The following is a 19,673-nucleotide window of genomic DNA, read 5'->3' as shown; positions in this document are numbered from 1 at the left end:
TTAAAAAAATTATCCCCACCTGCATATGGTCGCTTCGCTCGCCACCCTCCCCCCACCAACTCATGAGCCTATGATGCCCTCCAGCCCCCCAAAATTACCAAAATTACGGGCCTGCGCACACACACAGTGAGAGAGAGAGAGAGAGAGAGAGAGAGAGAGAGAGAGAGAGAGAGAGAGAGAGAGAGAGAGAGAGAGAGAATGGCCATTGAAATCAGAGAGCTTCAACTTGGAGGCAACTCGACATCATATTCAAAGTCCATTATCAGTTTGTGAATTATATATATCGACAGTTTCATCCTGTATGACAAATGCTCTGATCACATTTTAGTAATGGACTACAGCCCGGCCTTGGAGGTCTTGGGGTGTCCTGTGCTCCGGGCCTCAGGGTGCCGCCGCTCCAGCGATCGGATGAAAGCCGCCGCCCGCTCCTCGGTGCCCGCCCGTGCCCGCAGTGCCGTCACGGATTCGTACCCTGTAGGACAGAAGAGACGGGTGACACAGTACGTGAGGATGACATATGATGTACGGGTAGTGTTCCATATTGAATTTATGAACGATTTAAACGTGGAATATCAGGAATAATTTGCTAATATTATTTTTAACATGTACCCAACCACATCACATACTCTCTCTCTCTCTCTCTCTCTCTCTCTCTCTCTCTCTCTCTCTCTCTCTCTCTCTCTCTCTCTCTTTTATTCAATACCGCGTCACACCTGGCGGGAAGGCCGGCGCCGTCATCCTGAGGGTGGTGTTCTGCAGCTCCGGCGAGTCCACGTACGGTATAGCGGCGAGGGGCAAGAAGGCCTCGCCGAGGAAGGACCAGTTGCCGCTGCTGCCTCGCGCCGCCTCGAGGGTGAAGAGCAACAGTCCAATGCTCCCTTCACCCCTGCACTCACACGTCGGACTGCAAAGGTATTTGGTTTTATTCTTTCAAAATACTAATTTTATTGTTAGCAACATACAATAATAAACCAACTGGAATTGTCAAAATGAGATTTCGTGATCCATAGTCACAGGTCGGTCTGCAGAAGTGATACTTTAGTTTTTGTTTGTTTTGTATTCCTTCAGATTGTAGTCTTATGAGTCTCATATATTTATACATGCAATTAAATTACAGAAAATATAACGAGTTAATGGCTTAAAAGTATACGTAATATTCAGCATGAATAATAACATGGCGTGACTGACAACTCGAACGTCTCATAAAAGGAGGCGGGGCAGTGGGTGACGGCGGTGGTGCGGTGGAGGGCGGCTCCGGGGCAAGCCTCGCGGGGCACCACCTGCACAGTCACGTGGTAGCGGAGGGGTGACCTGCCCGCCGCCGCTGTCACGTCCCGCGCCTCCAGCACTCGCACCGTCAGGCGGCCTGGCTGGCTGAGGAAGGCCTGAGAGGTGAAAGCCTGAGTGTAATATATTACAATGAACATTCAGATTATTGAGTACATGTCAGTCAACAGTACAACACTTATTAAAGCCTTATTGTTGTAAAGTTCGTTAGTTTATGGCTCAGTGCGCCAGATGACATTAGTTTATTTATCTACTAGCAACTGCTGCTTCTACTACTACGCACTACTAATACTTTTTTTTTTTTTTTTTTTTTTTTACGTCGCGGCCTATTGCGCCGGTAGGCTTCCTGATGGTCGGTCCAAGGCTTCTTCCCGGTGGGTCCTGATGGTCGGCCCAGCCCGTTCTGGTGCAGCCGAGTGTTTATAGTGGCGCCATCTTGCATTGGCTCATGCTGCCCTCCCGGAGCTCATCTTTAATCCTAGAATCTAGAGTCCGGGTTGATAGGTGGTCTTCTGGACAGCATGTGGGTAGTTTTAAGCCACTCGGCGGCGGCTGAAAAATCCCAGCTTGGTGGCATCGGTCGGGGATTGAACTCGCGTCCTCCTGAACGCGGGGCCGTCTCGCTATCCGTTCAGCCACCGCCTCCCCAAACTACTACTACTACTACTACTACTACCACATATTACTACATAAATGATACCTCCACCCATGTTTATTTTCCCGACACATAATCATGGAGGGCTCCATAGTTTGGAGGTCATTAGCCCCAACTCTGTTCGCTAATGACTGTGGCATCCAACCATATCGCTAATACTACCTGACACTAAATCACCTATCATCTATTACGTCTAGATCCCCCTTTCCTTCCCTACTCAAGTCACTCCCGACCCACCCTAATGTCACTCTCCACCACTGTGGCTTCATAGTCCATATTGGAGATGGTGGTGGCTTTTGGGCCAGAGTGTCTGGTGCCCCTGAGACATAGGATGGCCGACCTGAGCAGGGAGAACGAGAGGCGACACCTCATCCAGGCGACAACGTGGCTCCTTGGCTGTTGCTTCTTTTCTGAGATTAGTTCCGCGAGGCGTGCGTAGAAGCATTGGGCCCTGGGACCCATCCCGCCGGATGTGGTGAAGACGAGGGAGGTGAAGCTGTCCTGATCCACATGTTGGATTCTTTCACCGTATGCCCTTGTCTTCTCCTGCTCGTTCCTGTGGTGGGCGGCTTGCAGGGGCAGCTCACGGTGACAGGCAGCCATCGGGTCGAATATGCGGATGTCCATGAACGCCCGCTGTCCGCGCACCCAGAATCCGCGGGCACTTACATCAACCCGTGCCTCCTGTGAGGTATTGGCTGTCCTGTACCGAAGGTGTTCGCCGTCCAGGGGAAGCAGTGCCGGCTCGGTAGTGACGTCTTGGCATACCTCCCCGAGCATGCTGGCTGTCAGATCCCTCACTTCAACGTGTCGAATACAGACGAAGCCTCCTTTTTTACATGTCATGGTGTGGGTGACATCATTTGGTGATCCACATGCACAGAGATCAGGCAGTCCCTCAGTCGGCCAGCCATATCTCAGAGCATTGGCGTCGACAAATTCTTGTTTGTTGAGGCTGAAGCCCTTTGCTCTGATTGGTAATGACGTTAGCCAGTTAGAGGCGCCTGCCTCCTGTGCTGTGTATTTTTCTACCCATTTCTGTGGACAGGTGGTGTGTAAGACGGTCCAGCTCGTCTTTTTGGGCCTGTTGCCTTTCTTCTGAGATTTTTCTTTTAATATCTCTTATTTCTGTTTGGTCTATCTCGCCCTCTGCCTCCTGAGCGATGATCCTGTTGATGAGTGACCTGGTAAGGCTGATGGAGTTTTGGTTCTCCTTATCTGCCAGCTTCTCAGGGTTGGTGATCCCCATCCCACCCAGTCTTGGGGAAAGTGCTAGCATATCCCTCTCTTCCTCCCCCAAAGCATGATATTTCACCAGCGCCGGCAAGAATACATTCTTGACGGCATTTTCCAGTGGTCGGAGGAGTGGACTGATGCCGGGGATGGTGCGCATCAGGAACGTCCACCGATGTTGGATGCCGTGGGTGTACGCTGAATAGGCAGCGTGTGGCTCAGTCTTGGCAATGGCAGACAAAGCTTCTATTTCCTTCACCCATTCAGCTACTTTGTCTCCTACGTACTACTTCTTATATACCTCTGTCTCAATCACTGCACCTAAGTGTCGTTGTCCGTCTTTTGTCACAATGACGCCACTTCCTCTAAAAGTTTCTGCGGCATGGTCATAATGTTCAGTTTGACAATAAGGACAGACTTGGTGGCGTTAGGGATGTATCCTATCTCAGGGCCGGCGGTGTTCACAGTGTCCCACCACCCTTTTAAGTCTGAGATTTTACCAGCACCTGAGAGGTCATCCGCATAAGCCACCTGTTTCACCTGTGTTTCTGCGAACGCGATTTCATTTTGGAGGACTGATAGGCCCAGGGCGTACATAGCCATGGCTATTGGGTCACCTTGTGTTGTTCCCTCAGATGATTTTAACACTTTCACTTCTCCACTGTGGCTATTTATGTATAAGTCGGTCGAGTATGTATAGGTATTTTCGACATACATAGCTAAGCTGGGGCACTTGGTTTTAATGTTGTGTATCATAGTCTTTCTATTTATTGTGTTGAAGGCATTTTTGGCGTCAACAAGAAGCACTGCTTCGCACTCCACGTGGTCGAATATCTCCCGCATGCCACTATTACTGCTGCTACTACTACTACTACTACTACCACTATTACTGCTGCTGCTACTACTACTACTACTACTACTACTACTACTACTACTACTACTACTACTATTACTATTGTTCTTCTTCTTCTTCTTATTATTATTATTATTATTATTATTATTATTATTATTATTATTGTTGTTGTTGTTGTTGTTGTTGTTGTTGTTGTTGTTGTTGTTGTTATTATTATTATTATTGTTCTTCTTCTTATTATTATTATTATTATCATCATCAACATCATCATCAATCAAGGGGTATAATTTTGTCTCAATCTCCACGCTTTGAATAAATAATAAAGCCAAGCAATGAACAAACAATAATAAATAATAAACAATAATCAATCAATAAATCCTGTCAGCAGAACATTTACCCGCACAAGGACGTGGGCCAGCGTGGGGAGGTCTGGCCTGGTCTGCTGGGCGAGGCGGGCGTAGTAGTACTGCAGGATGAGCGCCGAGCTGGACTTGCGCTGCCCTTCCACCTGCTCGGCCACGGACCTGTACCCTGGCGACGAGAGACGTGAAGTGGAGCAGGCAGAGTAAGTAATAAGAGTAGAAGCAGTAGTGGTGGTGATAGCAGTGATAATAACAATAGTAGTAGTAGTAGTAATAGTAGTAGTAGTAGTAGTAGTAGTAGTAGTTGTAGTAGTAGTAGTAGTAGTAGTAGTAGTAGTAGTAGTAGTAGTAGTAGTAGTAGTAGTAATAGCATCAACTTAATTTTATCTGAAAAAAACATCATGGTAGAGGAATCAAAATAATCTCAACTATGCCACATTTGAAGCTGAAGCGAAAACCTAACCCCCGCTGACCCGAGAAACACTGCAACTGGTCGCAAACTCGCTGCCTTGTTGTCGTGAACCGAGCACTCTTCCAGGAGAGCATCCGGTTCAAGAATTCCAACGCATAAGGAAGGTAGTTTTCGTCTTTATTCCCTTGCATTATTAGAGAGTTGGGTGATTAAAGAGAAGTCACGTGACAAGCATATAATTATCATTTGAGTTTACGTCACTTACCTGGGGTGGCAGCAGCTCGGGGGTGGAGTCGGCCAGGGCTGGTGAATAGCGCCAGGGTGGCCTCCAGGATGCTGTGGACTCGACAGAAGTATTCCGAAGTCTGCCTCTGTTAGTGACAGCCAAGCCTTAGAAATGAGACTACGAAATCTGAAGTTCATGATCATTGTATGAGAGAGTGCCAGTCAATTTATTTAACAACCCCTCTCCAACGTCATGCCTGCTGAAGCCTTGAACACTAGCCCTCGGCTCAATTTATTTTCCATAGCCCCATACGTCTTACTATCTTTACTTCCCACTCCTCAAATTGTTACTGACTTCTAGCACATTTTTCCTCTTAATTCACTGACTTCTAGCACATTTTTCCTCTTCATTCACTGACTTCTAGCACATTTTTCCTCTTCATTCACTGACTTCTAGCACATTTTTCCTCTTAATTCACTGACTTCTAGCACATTTTTCCTCTTCATTCACTGACTTCTAGCACATTTTTCCTCTTCATTCACTGACTTCTAGCACATTTTTCCTTTTAATTCATATAACAGCCGTTTATGATGTAGCACTACGTAATGCTAGAATAATAATATGAAGGACATTTCATAACTCACAAAAGAAAATAGAATAAATTTTTTTTTATATATCGAACTCACTCCGGTCTTCTCAGCAACAGTAATCATAAACTGAAGTACCACAGCGTCCCACAGCCGCGCCAAAAGACGCTGTAGGAGGGACGGGGAGGAACAGACAGTGAGGCAGGGCGAATAGGAGGCGCTGGAAGCATCAGAGCCGCCCGGAGGGACGTAGTGTGACCTCGATGACGAGTGCGGGAGGTGTTCCTGGAGGAGGCTTAGGGTGTAGGACAAGCTGGGAGGTGTGGAGCTGCCACCTCGCTCACATACCTCCACCACTTCGTCCCTCAGCTTTGGCATCATCTGAAGAAAAAAAATCTCCTTATTTTAAACGACAAGGAAAAAAAACATATAGACATGACAGATGCAGTTAATTAGATATTAGTAGCAGTAGCGGGCTTTTTTTTCATTAATGTTTGCTTTTTGTGTGCCCTTGAACTGTCTCCTTTGCTGTAAAAAAAAAAAAAAAAAAAAAAAAAGAGTTTTATGGTTTCGTTAGCTCATGAGGGCCACATGAGTAAATGTTTATGAATGGAAAAGAAGATTATTGGTCGAGTAGTGAAAATAATGTTCTTCGACACATCAAGGCTGATTCACACTACAGCACGTTTACGTACCGTACCCGCACCGCGACGGACCAGCAACAGAATGTGTATTCATACTACACCAGCACGTATACGGCCCGGACCTGCACGGGACCTACTTACACCGTTTGGTAGCAATACGATTCTGTCCTTCAACCTGGAAATATCGCAGCTATGCTAACCATGTTTAAGAATGTTAGTGTCAATGACTTAGCTGTAATAGCACTTCTGGAGGAAGAGAAAAATGAAAAACTCGAAAGGATAAAACAAAAGAATATGGGTACACAAATCCTTAAAGAAAAGGAAAACAGAAGAAGAATGTGTGACACTATAGAAATAACTGCTGGAGAATGAACAAAAATTCCATCAATATTTCTGGCTCAGAGAGAGAGAGAGAGAGAGATGAGGTGCTACGCTCCCCGAGGCCACGCCTATCTGCTGTGCTGGTGCCGGTCGGTGACGGAAGCGTGTTCACACTATCCGACACTGACAGGCTCCGGACCGGAGCGTACCGGCGCGGACCTGCAAAATATGCTTGCCGACAATCCTGACCGGCAACTGCTGGTGAAGGTCCGCGCCGGAGACGTGCAGGTCCGTAGCAGTGTGAACACAACAACGTGTTTCCCATTGAAGAATATTTTGTCGGTCCGGAACGGTACGTTCCGCGTGCCGGTCACTACGTATAGTGTGAATCAGCCTTCAAAAGGTAATTAGGTGCATAGTATCGTTTCACCTGGTCAATGGCTGCGTCTATGAACTGGTCAAGCAAGTTTTCCAGGTTTTGGCCGACGCTGGACAGCAGGGTGGACACAGTGTCTTTAGCCTGGTCCGCGGCGCCTTCGTTGCCACACTTGCGCATCCCTTCCACCACCTCCTCCAGGCCTAGGTCATCGGATAGCTGCCGTACCTCCTCGGCCACCCGAGACACACTTTTCAGACACGAACAAAACTGCGGAAAGACCGTCTCGTGTTATCCATACTATTTCCCAGTGCAGATATATTTTACATGCAGGGTATACACGAACAAGGACATACACACCTTGGCATCAAAAGACACGCTCTGCCTCCGTGCCGTGACGCCCTGGCAGCGCCGCGTGGCCAGGGAGCACAGATTCTCCAGCAGCCCCACTGCCACCACGCCACGGGTCTCCGGGTCGGGCCAAGCCAGCTCCCTCCACCATTCCCTCGCCTGGATCCGACGGATAGGGAGAGACACATGGAGACAAAGAAACACACGGGGATTGACAAAAAGGCTTTGAAAAAAATATTATGTCTCACCTTTGATAAGTAATGTACAAAGTTGAGCCTTAGTGTGATATATGAACTGTTGTCGAAGTAAAGATTTATACAGAAAAAAAAAAAACATTGACCATATTTAACTTTCATACCTAGGTACACCTTTCCAGAGTAGCCTTTTTTTTTTTTTATTCCTGATGTTAGTACTAATTGAAAACAATTAAGGCGTTTAAACGGTCGAACTAACCTTTACCATAAAGCAAAATGCCTTCACTAAATTACAAACTAACCTCCGTGAAGGCTGTGAGCACGTCTAGGAGGGAGGAGGCGCTGCTGCTCCCTGAGTGGGCGTAGTTCATCTCTGTGTCACTGTTCGTGGGCTCTAGCCAGGCTGCCACACTCCTCAGGAAGCAGCCTGGGTAATAGTGGGTCGCTGCCTTGACGTCACCCTCCGGCTTGCCACACGCACTGCAAGACGATGCACGCAATCCTTGAGCTTATAGCGTCGTTTATGCTCTCCTCTTCCGAACTTATGGCCTCGTTTCCTTATCCTATATCAACATTTCATTAATCTGTATCACGTTATGTTTTTACTCTTCTTTCTTATTTAACACTGAAATGGTGTATTCACAGCTAAAAGTATTTGTCCATGTATATGCATGTTTGCATCTATACACCATTCTAATAAGTATCGCTTCTCTCTATAGCTGCATATACGTATATACTATCTACTATTTATTTTTATATTTACCCACCTAACTGCCTATCTGTCTGTCTATCTATTTATCTATCTATCTATCTACCCACACAGTATTTTAATTATAACTTTAACGGCTGCTTAGGCATTTTACACAGAGAGGATGCATTACCTGTAGGCGCGGCCCAGCGCTTTGTACAGGGACCACAGGGGTGACCCCACGGCGAAGTTTTGCAGGTGTGTGGGCGTCGCTCCGTTTCGCTGTCTGTCTGAAGGGCACACATATTGCAATGGAAAGACTTGCATTTCTGGTAATTATAATTTTTATTCCACTGCAAACCAAACTGACTTTCCTTGAAACACCAATCATTACCTGCTGACAAAGTTTGTGGTGTTGAGTCTCCTGGAGCGAGAATAGTCTTGGCGAGGTTATCGAGGCTGTTGATGGCCTCACGACGACAAATATCCCCATACGGAACTGACAGCTCTCTGTATAGTGGATGGAAAATTAATAATAATGGAAATTCGGACTTTTTGCTTTACTTTCTGCTCCTATTTCACCATTTTTGTTCTTTAAACAGACATGGTTGGCCATTTTGAAGCTAAACTACACTAATTTTTCGGTGGAAATGACACTAACTTTTCAGTGATGCCTTGGGGTTATGCTGCATAATATGTGGGTAACAAGTGTCCCGAATTATGCCATCTAAACATAAGTCGGTGTGGCATACATTAAAGTAAATCTGAACCTACTGCTCGAATATCTGGCGGTACATCTCGGCCTCGTGCTTGAGTGTTGGCGGCACTCGGGACGCCACGTGCACGGAGCGACGAAGCTGCTGCTCGGGGGGCTCCTCCTTGCTGGCCTCCACCTGCACCACCTCACACCACCTGCGGGCAAGACTCAGGCACTGCGATAGGCTGCTGCTTGCAATAGCCTACCTCATTATCTTCCTTGGTTGCGTAACCTTAGATGTGCTCGATACTATTTTCAACTTCGGCACTATGCCAATAGGCCCTAAAGGCATAGTGCCAAAGATGAAAATAGTCAACGTTGATACCCCTAAATTCTAGGCCAATCTAGGGGTATCAACGTAGACTTTTCCTATTTTTCACGAAATTAGTTTCTTATATCATAGTACTCATAAATAGTAGTCTGAATTGATTATCTTCAACATGACCTGCAGTATAATGATTCTCTTTTTCATTGAGTTAAATTAAATACTGTGGTAAGACATTAGCCTCACTGGTCAAAATGTTATATGTGGGATTAGTGATTAGCCTAGTAGTTACTGGAAGTTTTAAGATTATATAATTATGTAGCTACTGTAGTCATCAACCACATGCTTTTTATATACCCAAGGTTTTATTTATCTGTATACGTGGTCATTTATTTACAACTTATTCATTTATTTATTGTATTTTTCATCTATTCTTTCTGGCTCGGAACCCATGTCTTTACACCACTGAGCTTAGTGTCATAGTAAATTTCATGTTTGCCTGTTTATATTAATTTAGGCTCCTAAACCGTCAGTAGTCTTTAGAATTTTAATCTGACATAGTAGCTTTACAGTTCGTTGGCATACTGATAATGTAACTCCTATTTCAAAGAAATCTTTAGCTTCATTTTTTTCTTTTACAAATCCATCTCTAGTATTCTTATTTTAAAGTTTTTGAGCATTCACTGGCCAAACAATTCACCAATGTCTTCAATATGTTTATTGTTGTACCAAGCCCTCGTTAAACCACAACAATGGACTTAGAATATCGAAGCCACCCAACTTTATAACCTAGGGAGGCTTGCCCCCCCTGGCCCCTCCCAAATGTAAAACGTATACGAAAATGCATTATAATAATAATTCTTTCACGTACTAAATTACTACGAATATTGGCTTGGAGTGGTGCTCCTTAAGATTAACCTTTGAGTGTTTTTGTTTTTGTTAGCTATGTTAGGTTAAGTTTAGGGTAACTTCAAACCTATGATAGCCAGCACCATAAGGTATAAATCACTAATGAATGACCTCACTTTGTTGTATAGAAAGTCTCATTATAGTCCATCAACTCTAACTTGAGCCCTGTGGCTTGGCCCGGGTAACCCCCCATTGTTTACACATCTAGCGATGACCTGCGCATGGCGATCTGGCTCACTGTTAGTCTGTAAGTTATCTATTTATGGAATATAAATGTATTCATAATACAACTGCATGGTGTTATGAAGGGCTTGGGATTTGAGGGAAAGACAACGACTCTGTAAACCTTCCATTTCACTTGGCAACGTGGCTCATGCGATGGTGCCGCACCATTCACCCTTCTGCCACCACTGAAGACTCACGTAGGTTTCACTTTCGCGTCCTGCACAGCCAAGCAAAAAATATTATATATAACGTAAATAAGAGAGAGAGAGGGGGGTAAGCGAGCTCCTGTGAGAAGAGTAATGGGGTGATGTGGCATTTGCGCGGCTCGGGGGAGCCGTGCCTAAAGGCTCAAGTTAAATTCGATAGATTATAGTAAAGAAGCATATATGAATTTTCTGAGTTGAGACCGATAGTAATAGTATCGAGTTTTGTTGGGTTACATTAGGTTAAGTTTAGGGTATCTTCAAACACATGATAGCCAGCACCTTATGGTATAAATCAACAAAGAATGGCCGGCAAAACCTTTCCTTATCTGGATTAATTTCTCGTGTGTTTCGTTACACTTGGTGGTCGTGTTGGAGTGAAGTAAAGACGAAATTCTGGCGTTTCACTGGTGGCAAGGCGATGGGCATCTTCTTCTGTAATTCTGTTGCGTCACCCCGAGTGGGTAACAGGTACTAGAGTGATGACCCATGCTCTCCGAAGTTCACAGAAAATGGGAAATCTCAACACACAGAAATAAATAGGAATGGGGAGCCGTATAGTGCAGCGACTTGCCTGATAGGCGGGACTCCCATAACTCACTCTGCGAGGGGGTTACCTCGCGATCTTTGGCTGACTGGTCAAGGAGTGGCTCCCGTATCGCTGGCCGCGGGATAGATCCCCGGCGCCGGCAAAATCTTTCTTTATCTGAATTAATTTCTCGTGTGTTTCGTTACACGCGGTGGTCGTGTTGGAGTAAAGAGGAAATGCTGGCGTTTCACAAGTGGTCCCCGTAGGGTCGTAGCCTACACATGTATTTCTTTAGGCCCGTCACTCAGCACTGAACAAGACACGAGCGGAGGAAGGTAGGCTTCGTTCAGACGTTCACTCCATATCTAAGTGTACAGGAAAGTGAAGGGCACACAGCGGGAAATATTGGTGTGTAGACTGCTAAATCCACATCTGTTCTGCAACCCATGACGGCAGTGGCTCCCAGGAAGAGTTAGAAAGACGGGGAATGCCCTAGGTAAGCAATATGGTATTATTCGATATTGTCACCACTTTCACACCCGCGAACGCCTTGGTGCTCTATGAAGTGTTCAGTGTCCATACAACACATTGCCATATTGCTTTGCCGTCGCAAATCACTCGTTCCAGCAATACAGGCGTGGGCGTCACGGTGCTCGTTATATATATATATATATATATATATATATATATATATATATATATATATATAGAGAGAGAGAGAGAGAGAGAGAGAGAGAGAGAGAGAGAGAGAGAGTCTCTCAAGGGCAAAAAAATAAAGTAATGAAAAAAAACGCTAAACACTGCCCCTATTAAAAAAAAAAAAGTTCAGAAGAGCGGCCAAATGAGAGGTCAATTTCGGGTGGGGAGGTGTCTCAATACTCTATTGTGATAATGAAACAGTACAACAGGTAGAGCCGGAAGAGTACAGATACTAAGAGGTTAAGACTGCTTATATTATCATTTAATTTTGGTTATATTTCCCAGGTATCTTCACTACCCCTTCACCCCATCGGTCAAAATTTACTTAATGCACCCCACGGCCGCACGGGTACTCACCCACATTTAATGGCTACTTTTGCAGTTCTTTTCATCTCTACATTTTTTTCCTATTGTTTTCCTGTAAGTCTGAAGATGAATAGAAGACATGTATGACAACAGAAGAGCAGTTGGTGAATGAGGGCTAAGTTACTATTTTGATGAGACTAGTTTACTGTTTAGTTGAAATTACATCATGAAGTTGAGTCTGTTTAGTTACTGACCAATGTAGAATAGCACAGCAATATCATACAAATTGATGAATTCTTTTATGACCCAGAAAAGGGATATGTGTCACCCCAGTCCTCAGGAGTCAGTATTTTGAGTTGGTAACATTAGGATTTTGTATGCTTATGCTCACCCTTCAAGTTATCTGGCTCATTATACTCAGTAATTTGAAAACTTGCATCAGCTTCTCATAAGGTGTAATCATAACTTGACTGAATGGCTACAAAAATTAACAAATTGGGACTGGGTATAAGAAAGGCATGGGATATCATCTCAAGTAATGCCTTAGGTTAGAACAGCCCCGTTGGGTGCTGGGACTACCATAGTCTTACATTGTGCTGGTTTGGCTGGCCCTGTTATTTTTTTAATAATGAGACATTATCTTATTTTTTGGGCTCGCCCAAAGTTGCATCAAATATTTAAATTAATGGATTGCATGTGGACTATTTTCAGTCATTTAAGGTGGTCAAGTAAAGTCAAGTAAACATAGGTGGCACTTGAATTCAGGACGCAAAGGTTACCACATGGAACTAATTATTTAGCCATCGCCATTGCTACCATGAAATATTTTGCATAACAATCGTTACATGATGATATTTATTTAATGCTATTGGATTATTATGTTGTTATTTATTATGAAAGAGTATTATGGTAATAAGAAATAGAAGAGGACACAGTTTCCTCTTATGTAGATTGCATAATATTCAGTGCATAACCTAAAGTGTGCTTCAACTTTATATTATGAATTTCCATAACTTCAATTTTATTTAACAGTTTTCTTGATCGGGGTCCTTCAAGAATGTCAGAACTGATTAAAATTAGACTTAGTGTGGGTCAGAGCTGTTTGCCCACACAAATCCCTATAGTGATTTCTCATGACGACCTATAAACTAGGCATGTTGCTCCCTATTCCATAAATTTTAGCTGCCATGTAGCCTCTTTTTGTATTGCAATCATGATCAGGTCAGTTTGCCATATTTACTTCTGAAAGTCAGCTGATAATTGTATGCAAAAATATCTTGCTAGTGATTCGAGACCTGTGCCCACTTCCATTTTATAATGTGAAATTTCATGGCATACTAACAACTTTTGAAACTGATAAGTTATATAGTGTCATCATGAGGTAGGGGTTAATGTGCCACCTACAAATTTGTTCGTCTATTCAGATCTGAGTTGTGGCAGGTGCACAGCCCACTCCTCTATTAACTCCTCTATGGGGTAATAAATTTGCCTCTGTACTAGGTACCCACAGATACAGTGTAAACCTTTACTAAAATATCTTATGGTGAGGGATTCTTATACCCTTTAGGCTCAAAGGAAAAAGAGATGGAAATGACCTCTTCAGTAGTTTCAGTTTTTAGTTTAACGCATTTCCCAGACAAGCTTTTCTCTTTTACGTAGTAGAGGCAAATCATATTTAAGAGATCTATTAGAAAAGAAAGAATAAATTCAAGAAATGTCAATGGTCAGGACATATATCTGGAAGAGAGGGCAACAGATGGACAAAACGAGTGACAGACTGGGAAATATGACTTTTACCAAAAAGACTCAGTGGAAGGCCGTCCACCAAATGATGTGATGAAATTAAGAAGTACATATATGAAATGTTCCAAGTTAGACCATCAAGTCTAGACTGAAAGATAAAACTTGGCTTAAAGAAAACTGCAGGCTGGTTCAATAATAAAAACAGGCTGCTTTTTGTTAATGGAGACATCATGCATGGTTCTTCTTGGATAATCATGTCAGCCTATGTAGTGAGGCACTGAAACTATAATCTGGCAGAATTTCAACATTAGTGGCCATTTAGTCATATGTGGTTGAAAAGCCTCTCAACTTTTTTTACCCTTTATTCATCAAAATGGTTATCAAGATTTTGACAACTAAACTGTCAGTAATTTTTAGAATTTTAATTCAACATAGTAGCTTTCCAGTTTGTTGGCATACTGATAATGTAACTCCTATCCCTAAGAAATCTTTTGCTTCAGTTTTACCAAAAGAATATAGATCTATATCTATTACTCCTAATTTACCTAAAGTTTTTGAGCGTTCACTGACAAAATGATTCAGCAACATCTTCAATAATTTAATGTTGTATCATCAAACCAGTGTGGCTTTAGGAAAGATATGAAAATATGTGAGGCCCTTTTTGTTTTAACACGACCTGCAGGTTACTCAGGATGCTGGACACGAGTTGAGTCATATCTCTGGATTTCACTTCAGCGTTTGACACGGTAATTTATAAACTTTGTTGTACAAACTGAAATCCATTGCTTTTGAACTTTGTTGGGCACACCTTATATATAATCTCTAAACATAGATAAAAAAAAAAAATTAAAAACTTGCCTGCAGAAATAGCTACTGGTTTGATAGCACTTAGCTGCCTTTCTGCTAGTATTTCATATTAAGTAAACATCATTGGCTGCTCTTATCTGATGGATGGTGTACACTGTATATCATTTACCAATATTTATTCTTAATTTATTTATGAAAAAAAAAGCTGATAGGTGAAGAACTCTGATGCAGCGAAATAGTTTATTTCATTAGGTGAAGAACTCTGATGCAGCGAAATATTTATTTCATTAAAATATTGAAAATAATGTAGCATAAAAATGTAGCAGAAAAGAAAGTAATCACACCATTATCTCGCAACACGTACCCATTGTAGGGAAAACCTAGTAACTCGTTTCTTTCACCGCCTTTTATCAGGCTGATGTAAAGGTGGGTAAAATCAGACTTCAAATGATATGTGTTCCATACTAATGTATTAATTAAGCACGAAATGTGCTTCATTAATACTTAAGTATGGATGTGAGGTTTTACCTTTCTCTTTGCTCTGGCTTGATAAACAGGACGCCGTTCAGCCCTCTGCTTTCACGGTGTTTGAAAAATCACCCATTAATATCATCAGCAAGAGAGCCTCAAAGACACTTCGATAAACAAAACATAAGGCACTTGATTGATTGCTAGTTTTCTAGTCATGGGAACTCCTCAGATCCGCGGGACAGGTACCAGCCCTCGATATTATAGTTATAGTATATATCCCCGCCTGTCTCGCGGGAGACCGGGATTGGATTCCACGCCGGAGAGGATGATATATTTTTAGGCTTTTTGTTTCACTGAATTAAGGTCTTGTTTATATATGGTGACCGCACGATATTAACTATTGTTATATTCTTAGAGGTTTCACCATCCGTACAATGAGTAATTGCAACAGCTTCATAATTTTTTTAACATAATGGCATATTAAATATGCGTTCATAGCTGGTGATTGTACAATATGTCTATGAGGAACAATGTGCAAGTTAACTGTGGCGTGTAACTAACCGTTCTCGGGCGTGACGCTGGAGGGCGGCGGCGGCGTCCTCCGGGATGGGGGGCTGGCCGGCGGTGTCCAGCAGGCGGCGGGTGGCGGGGTGCTGCTCCAGGTGCTGTAGAGTCCTGTAAGGGGGGGGGGGGGGGATGTTAAAGGCGAGGAGAGAGGGCTGGGAGAGCTATGGTTTGGACTTATATTGGGAAATACTTTGATGGGTGTTTTCCATGATTATCATTATAATTTTTATTAATGATAATAATAATATAATGATAGTAATAATAATAATAATAATTATTATTATTATTATTATTATTATTATTATTATTATTATTATTATTATTATTATTATTATTAATGAAAAATGAGAAAATTGTCATTAGTCATCGTTATTATTATCATTATTGTCATTATTCTAGGGCTTGCACTATTTTGTTGTTTTCAGATCGGATGACATTACTGACTTTTTTATGTGTGTGTGTGTGATTGTATGTGTGCGCGCGCCCGTGGCTGTGCGTGCTTGTGCGCCCGCTCCCTCGCTCGCTTGTGTGTCTGAGTGACTGAGGCCAAATATATGTATCTTGAGACAACAAAATCTTAAGAGAAAACCACGAATAATAAAGCAAAGGATTCCCGAGACACTGAATGTCGCCTCGGAATGCTCGCCTGGCTATATAGTAACTGCAGCGTTGCTGTGTTTGCATTTCAGGCCAGAGGCAACGTTATAGTGTCAGGAATATACTATTTCTACACACACACACACACACACACATACACACACACACACCGCTCCGGTGGCTCAATCGGTAGTGCGCTGCGAGGCTTAACTGCCAAACAGGCGGCGGTTCGAGCCCCGCTCAGGCCGGATTCTTTCGGTTGACTAGGAGTGGTTACTGTCACCCCCTTGAGCAAGGGGGATGCGGTTTGTGGTGTGTGAGGTCCTGGCAGTACCCAGAGATCGACGATATTGAGCACTTGCTCTCGTCGGGAGGGTACCTGCTGGCGAAAGCGAGTCCAACTCGTGATCAGGCCGTGGTGAATTACACACACACACACACACACACACACACACACACACACACATAGGGGAGAAGCAGGATTGATCGGTCACACCCATATCGGAGTGACTTCCATTTCACGCTTTTTCATACATCGGCAATATAAATTATTTGTTAGTAAAAATAAGAAGCGACACAAAAAAGTAATGATTCGTTCACTTTACAACTTATCATTTTAACACAAGAACTGCCTAGCCTGTCAGGCTATTGATCTCCGTTGTCCAACAAAGCTCTCTATGGAAACACTGACCTGAGGGTGAAGGTGAGCTGCTTGCAGCATCCACCGGGGAAGGCAGTGTGCAAGGACTTGAGTCTCTTTATCTGGGAGTAGATATAAAGCGTGAGGGAGTGAAGGAGGTCAGCCTTCTCCTCCTCCGTGTAGGTGTTGTCGACTAGGGCAGCTTGGATATTTTTCAGCTGGGAGAATATCCACTCTGCATCCACTGAAGCCAGGCGGCTGCCAACCAGCCACCAAGCCAGCTGCTGAGACTCTTTGGCCAAGTCCAACTCGTCTGCTAGCCGGGCCAATTGCTGCAGCGCTGCAGGAGACAGGTGGCCATCCCATGGCCTGGTCCTTGCCTCGCCCTGAGGAGACTGCATTGCATGCGCTGCACAGATTGCTGGCACTCGACAGCGAGCGATGCGATAAACGAAAAAAATAAATGTGTTGAAATGTATACTGTGGCATTAATATATTAAATCATTACATCTAATGAGCTCTCACATTACATGGGCATTCCATTACCACTGCCCGCCTCACCTCCGGGACCTCGGTACTGCCCGGCGTGAGGGCCCTGGCCAAGCTGGACTGGTAGGAGCGGCGGGGACAGTTGCCGGTCCAGGCCTGGAATACATGGCCGGCCACCAGCGTCCAGTGCTCCTCACTTGTCCTTTCCAGGCGGCTTTTGCTTCCTCCATATTTTTCACCTTTTATTTCATCCTCCAGCTGCTCCGTGACCTGTCGATTAACCCACAACTTAATTGTGGCACATTGTATTCTCGTTTAAGATAGCTCATTCGTCATTGAAAAAAATACTGGTAATGACCATGCTTGCTCACCTCGGCAGCGGCGGGGTGGCCAGAGGCAGCCCGACTGACCTTCGTGTGTTGTGCACCGCGGGTCCCCGGGAGGGAGGCCTCCAGGGTTTTCCTCAGCGCTAGTGTGTAAGCTTTAAACATCTCCCCTGGCACTGTGACGTTGTCGGGAAAACGTCACCTAGGGACCATATGTGGCCAGATGCATTGAAGAGGATTTGTCTACATCAGAGGCAGTCCAGTGAGACATATCGGATACTTTCCCCAGAGGGAGGCCCAGCCAGGCACTTTGAGCTGACACCTGCCTTAGTGTTTCATTATGACACCTCACCGACACGAAGAGATTATCACACCAACAATTCAGCACATACTGCTTTGTCTACAGCTATGCACAGAAGGGCTGTGTCTTTGCAAGGAAGTGCGGAGGGCCACTGAGGCGGGGAGGCCGTGGAGGTGGAGGCGGGGAGGCAGGAGGCGGATGGAGCTGTTAGTGGCCCGTCCTGCCTTGCCGATGTCACGAGAGGCGTGGCACACACACACACACACACACACACACACACACACACACACACACACACACTAATTTCGGCATTTGTATCCCCAGTGTGCATGGTTTCATGTGTCCTATATGAGGTGGCAGTCGGGGTGATGTGTCCTTGTTCATTGTATCGGGAGATGATTAACTTCCGGTGTGTGTACGGGGTGGCTGGGTGCTACAAAGATGACTCTGAAATATAGACTAATTGTGCATGCACCCTTTCGGTGAGCGCCTGCCCCAATATTGAAACAGTTGTTCTTGACATGAAACAGCTGTTTGGGTTTAGAGTTTATAATCATCCTGCAGTATTATGACGGAAGTGATTAATAGTATGAATACGCTTGTGTTCAATGCCATTTGTATATATTTTTAAGTATTGTAATATAGCACACACACACACACACACACACACACACACACACACACACACACACACACACACACACACACGTTCCGTTAGGGTGCCACAGCATCAACAATAACGCCAGCGCGGTGGAGATCTCCGTTGGGCAAAATCTCCCGGCGGCTCGGTGCCTCGTGATGCGTGCTTGCCTGCTTAGAGCATGGTCTCGTAACGCAGTAAGGCAATGGACGGGAGGGTTGGGGGGAAGGGGATGGCTTATGCTGGCTGGGTGAATCAACCACATCTGGCTCTCAAAACAATGTTGATGGCTAACTAACTAACGAAAACAAAAGTCCCCGCAAGGCATGATGTAGTGGAGCAACATGTACTTAACGGCCGCAGCACCGGTGTTGTGTGTTGCCGTAAAAGCGCCGCTGTTGTCACGGGGAGGTAATTACTGCCTCCATATGTGTGATCGCGTTTGTGGAGAAAGTACTGTGGGGGGCCATTCTCTTGGACGATTAATAAGTTCGGGGGAGCCATGTGTTCCTTACTGATGGCCTGTCCGCCAGCAACTTGCCAGGTGGCGGTGGCGCGGCGCAGCGGGCTGAGGCAGGCACATAACATTGCTAGGCCCATCTGTGTGTTACGTGGCTGACGTCACGAATGGACGCACTTGTCAATTTTTTTGTGTGGGTGTCAGTGTTCATAGTCCTGCTGCATTAGAAGAAAGTGTTTAATTGATTTTATTCTCTCTCTCTCTCTCTCTCTCTCTCTCTCTCTCTCTCTCTCTCTCTCTCTCTCTCTCTCTCTCTCTCTCTCTCTCTCTCTCTCTCTCTCTCTCTAAGCATTATTTTATGATTAGTTGGTAGTCATAATTAATCTTACACGATGTAGTGAAACATTTCGTAAGAACCTGTTTTCCGGAAGTCGCTTCACTCGTCGACGTAGTTGTTAGGTAATGAAGTTAAGAGTGTTTAGATTTTAGCACCTGTGGGTGACGCAGTTCATTCCGGAAGGCAACTTAAAGGTAGAAATGGTCGCCTATA

General features: G+C 44.5%; 1 protein-coding gene across 3 annotated transcripts; it reads right to left on the bottom strand.

The window, feature by feature from the left end:
• Positions 1–259: 259 nt before the first annotated feature.
• On the bottom strand, positions 260–18,197 carry LOC126998909 (protein unc-13 homolog D-like). 3 transcript variants are annotated; one of them, XM_050861147.1, is made up of 16 exons: positions 17,768–18,197; positions 17,469–17,666; positions 16,959–17,302; positions 15,665–15,778; positions 8,964–9,101; positions 8,584–8,699; positions 8,383–8,479; positions 7,804–7,981; positions 7,317–7,466; positions 7,011–7,226; positions 5,715–5,996; positions 5,068–5,173; positions 4,426–4,559; positions 1,189–1,385; positions 714–904; positions 260–472 (listed from the first exon to the last, which is right to left on the bottom strand). In XM_050861147.1, the coding sequence occupies exons 1-16, from the start codon at positions 17,885–17,887 to the stop codon at positions 336–338; spliced, it is 2,718 nt and encodes a 905-aa protein (XP_050717104.1). In that variant the 5' UTR covers positions 17,888–18,197; the 3' UTR covers positions 260–335. The 3 variants fall into 3 exon arrangements, with proteins under 3 accessions (XP_050717104.1, XP_050717105.1, XP_050717106.1); XM_050861148.1 differs by having other exon boundaries at positions 16,959–17,293; XM_050861149.1 differs by having other exon boundaries at positions 17,807–18,197.
• Between the last annotated feature and the right edge of the window lie 1,476 nt (positions 18,198–19,673).

Source organism: Eriocheir sinensis, chromosome 15 (genome assembly GCF_024679095.1).
Source record: "Eriocheir sinensis breed Jianghai 21 chromosome 15, ASM2467909v1, whole genome shotgun sequence".
Lineage (NCBI taxonomy): Eukaryota > Metazoa > Arthropoda > Malacostraca > Decapoda > Varunidae > Eriocheir > Eriocheir sinensis.
Note: the sequence above shows the minus strand (reverse complement) of the source record. Positions and strands in the feature narration are given on the sequence as shown.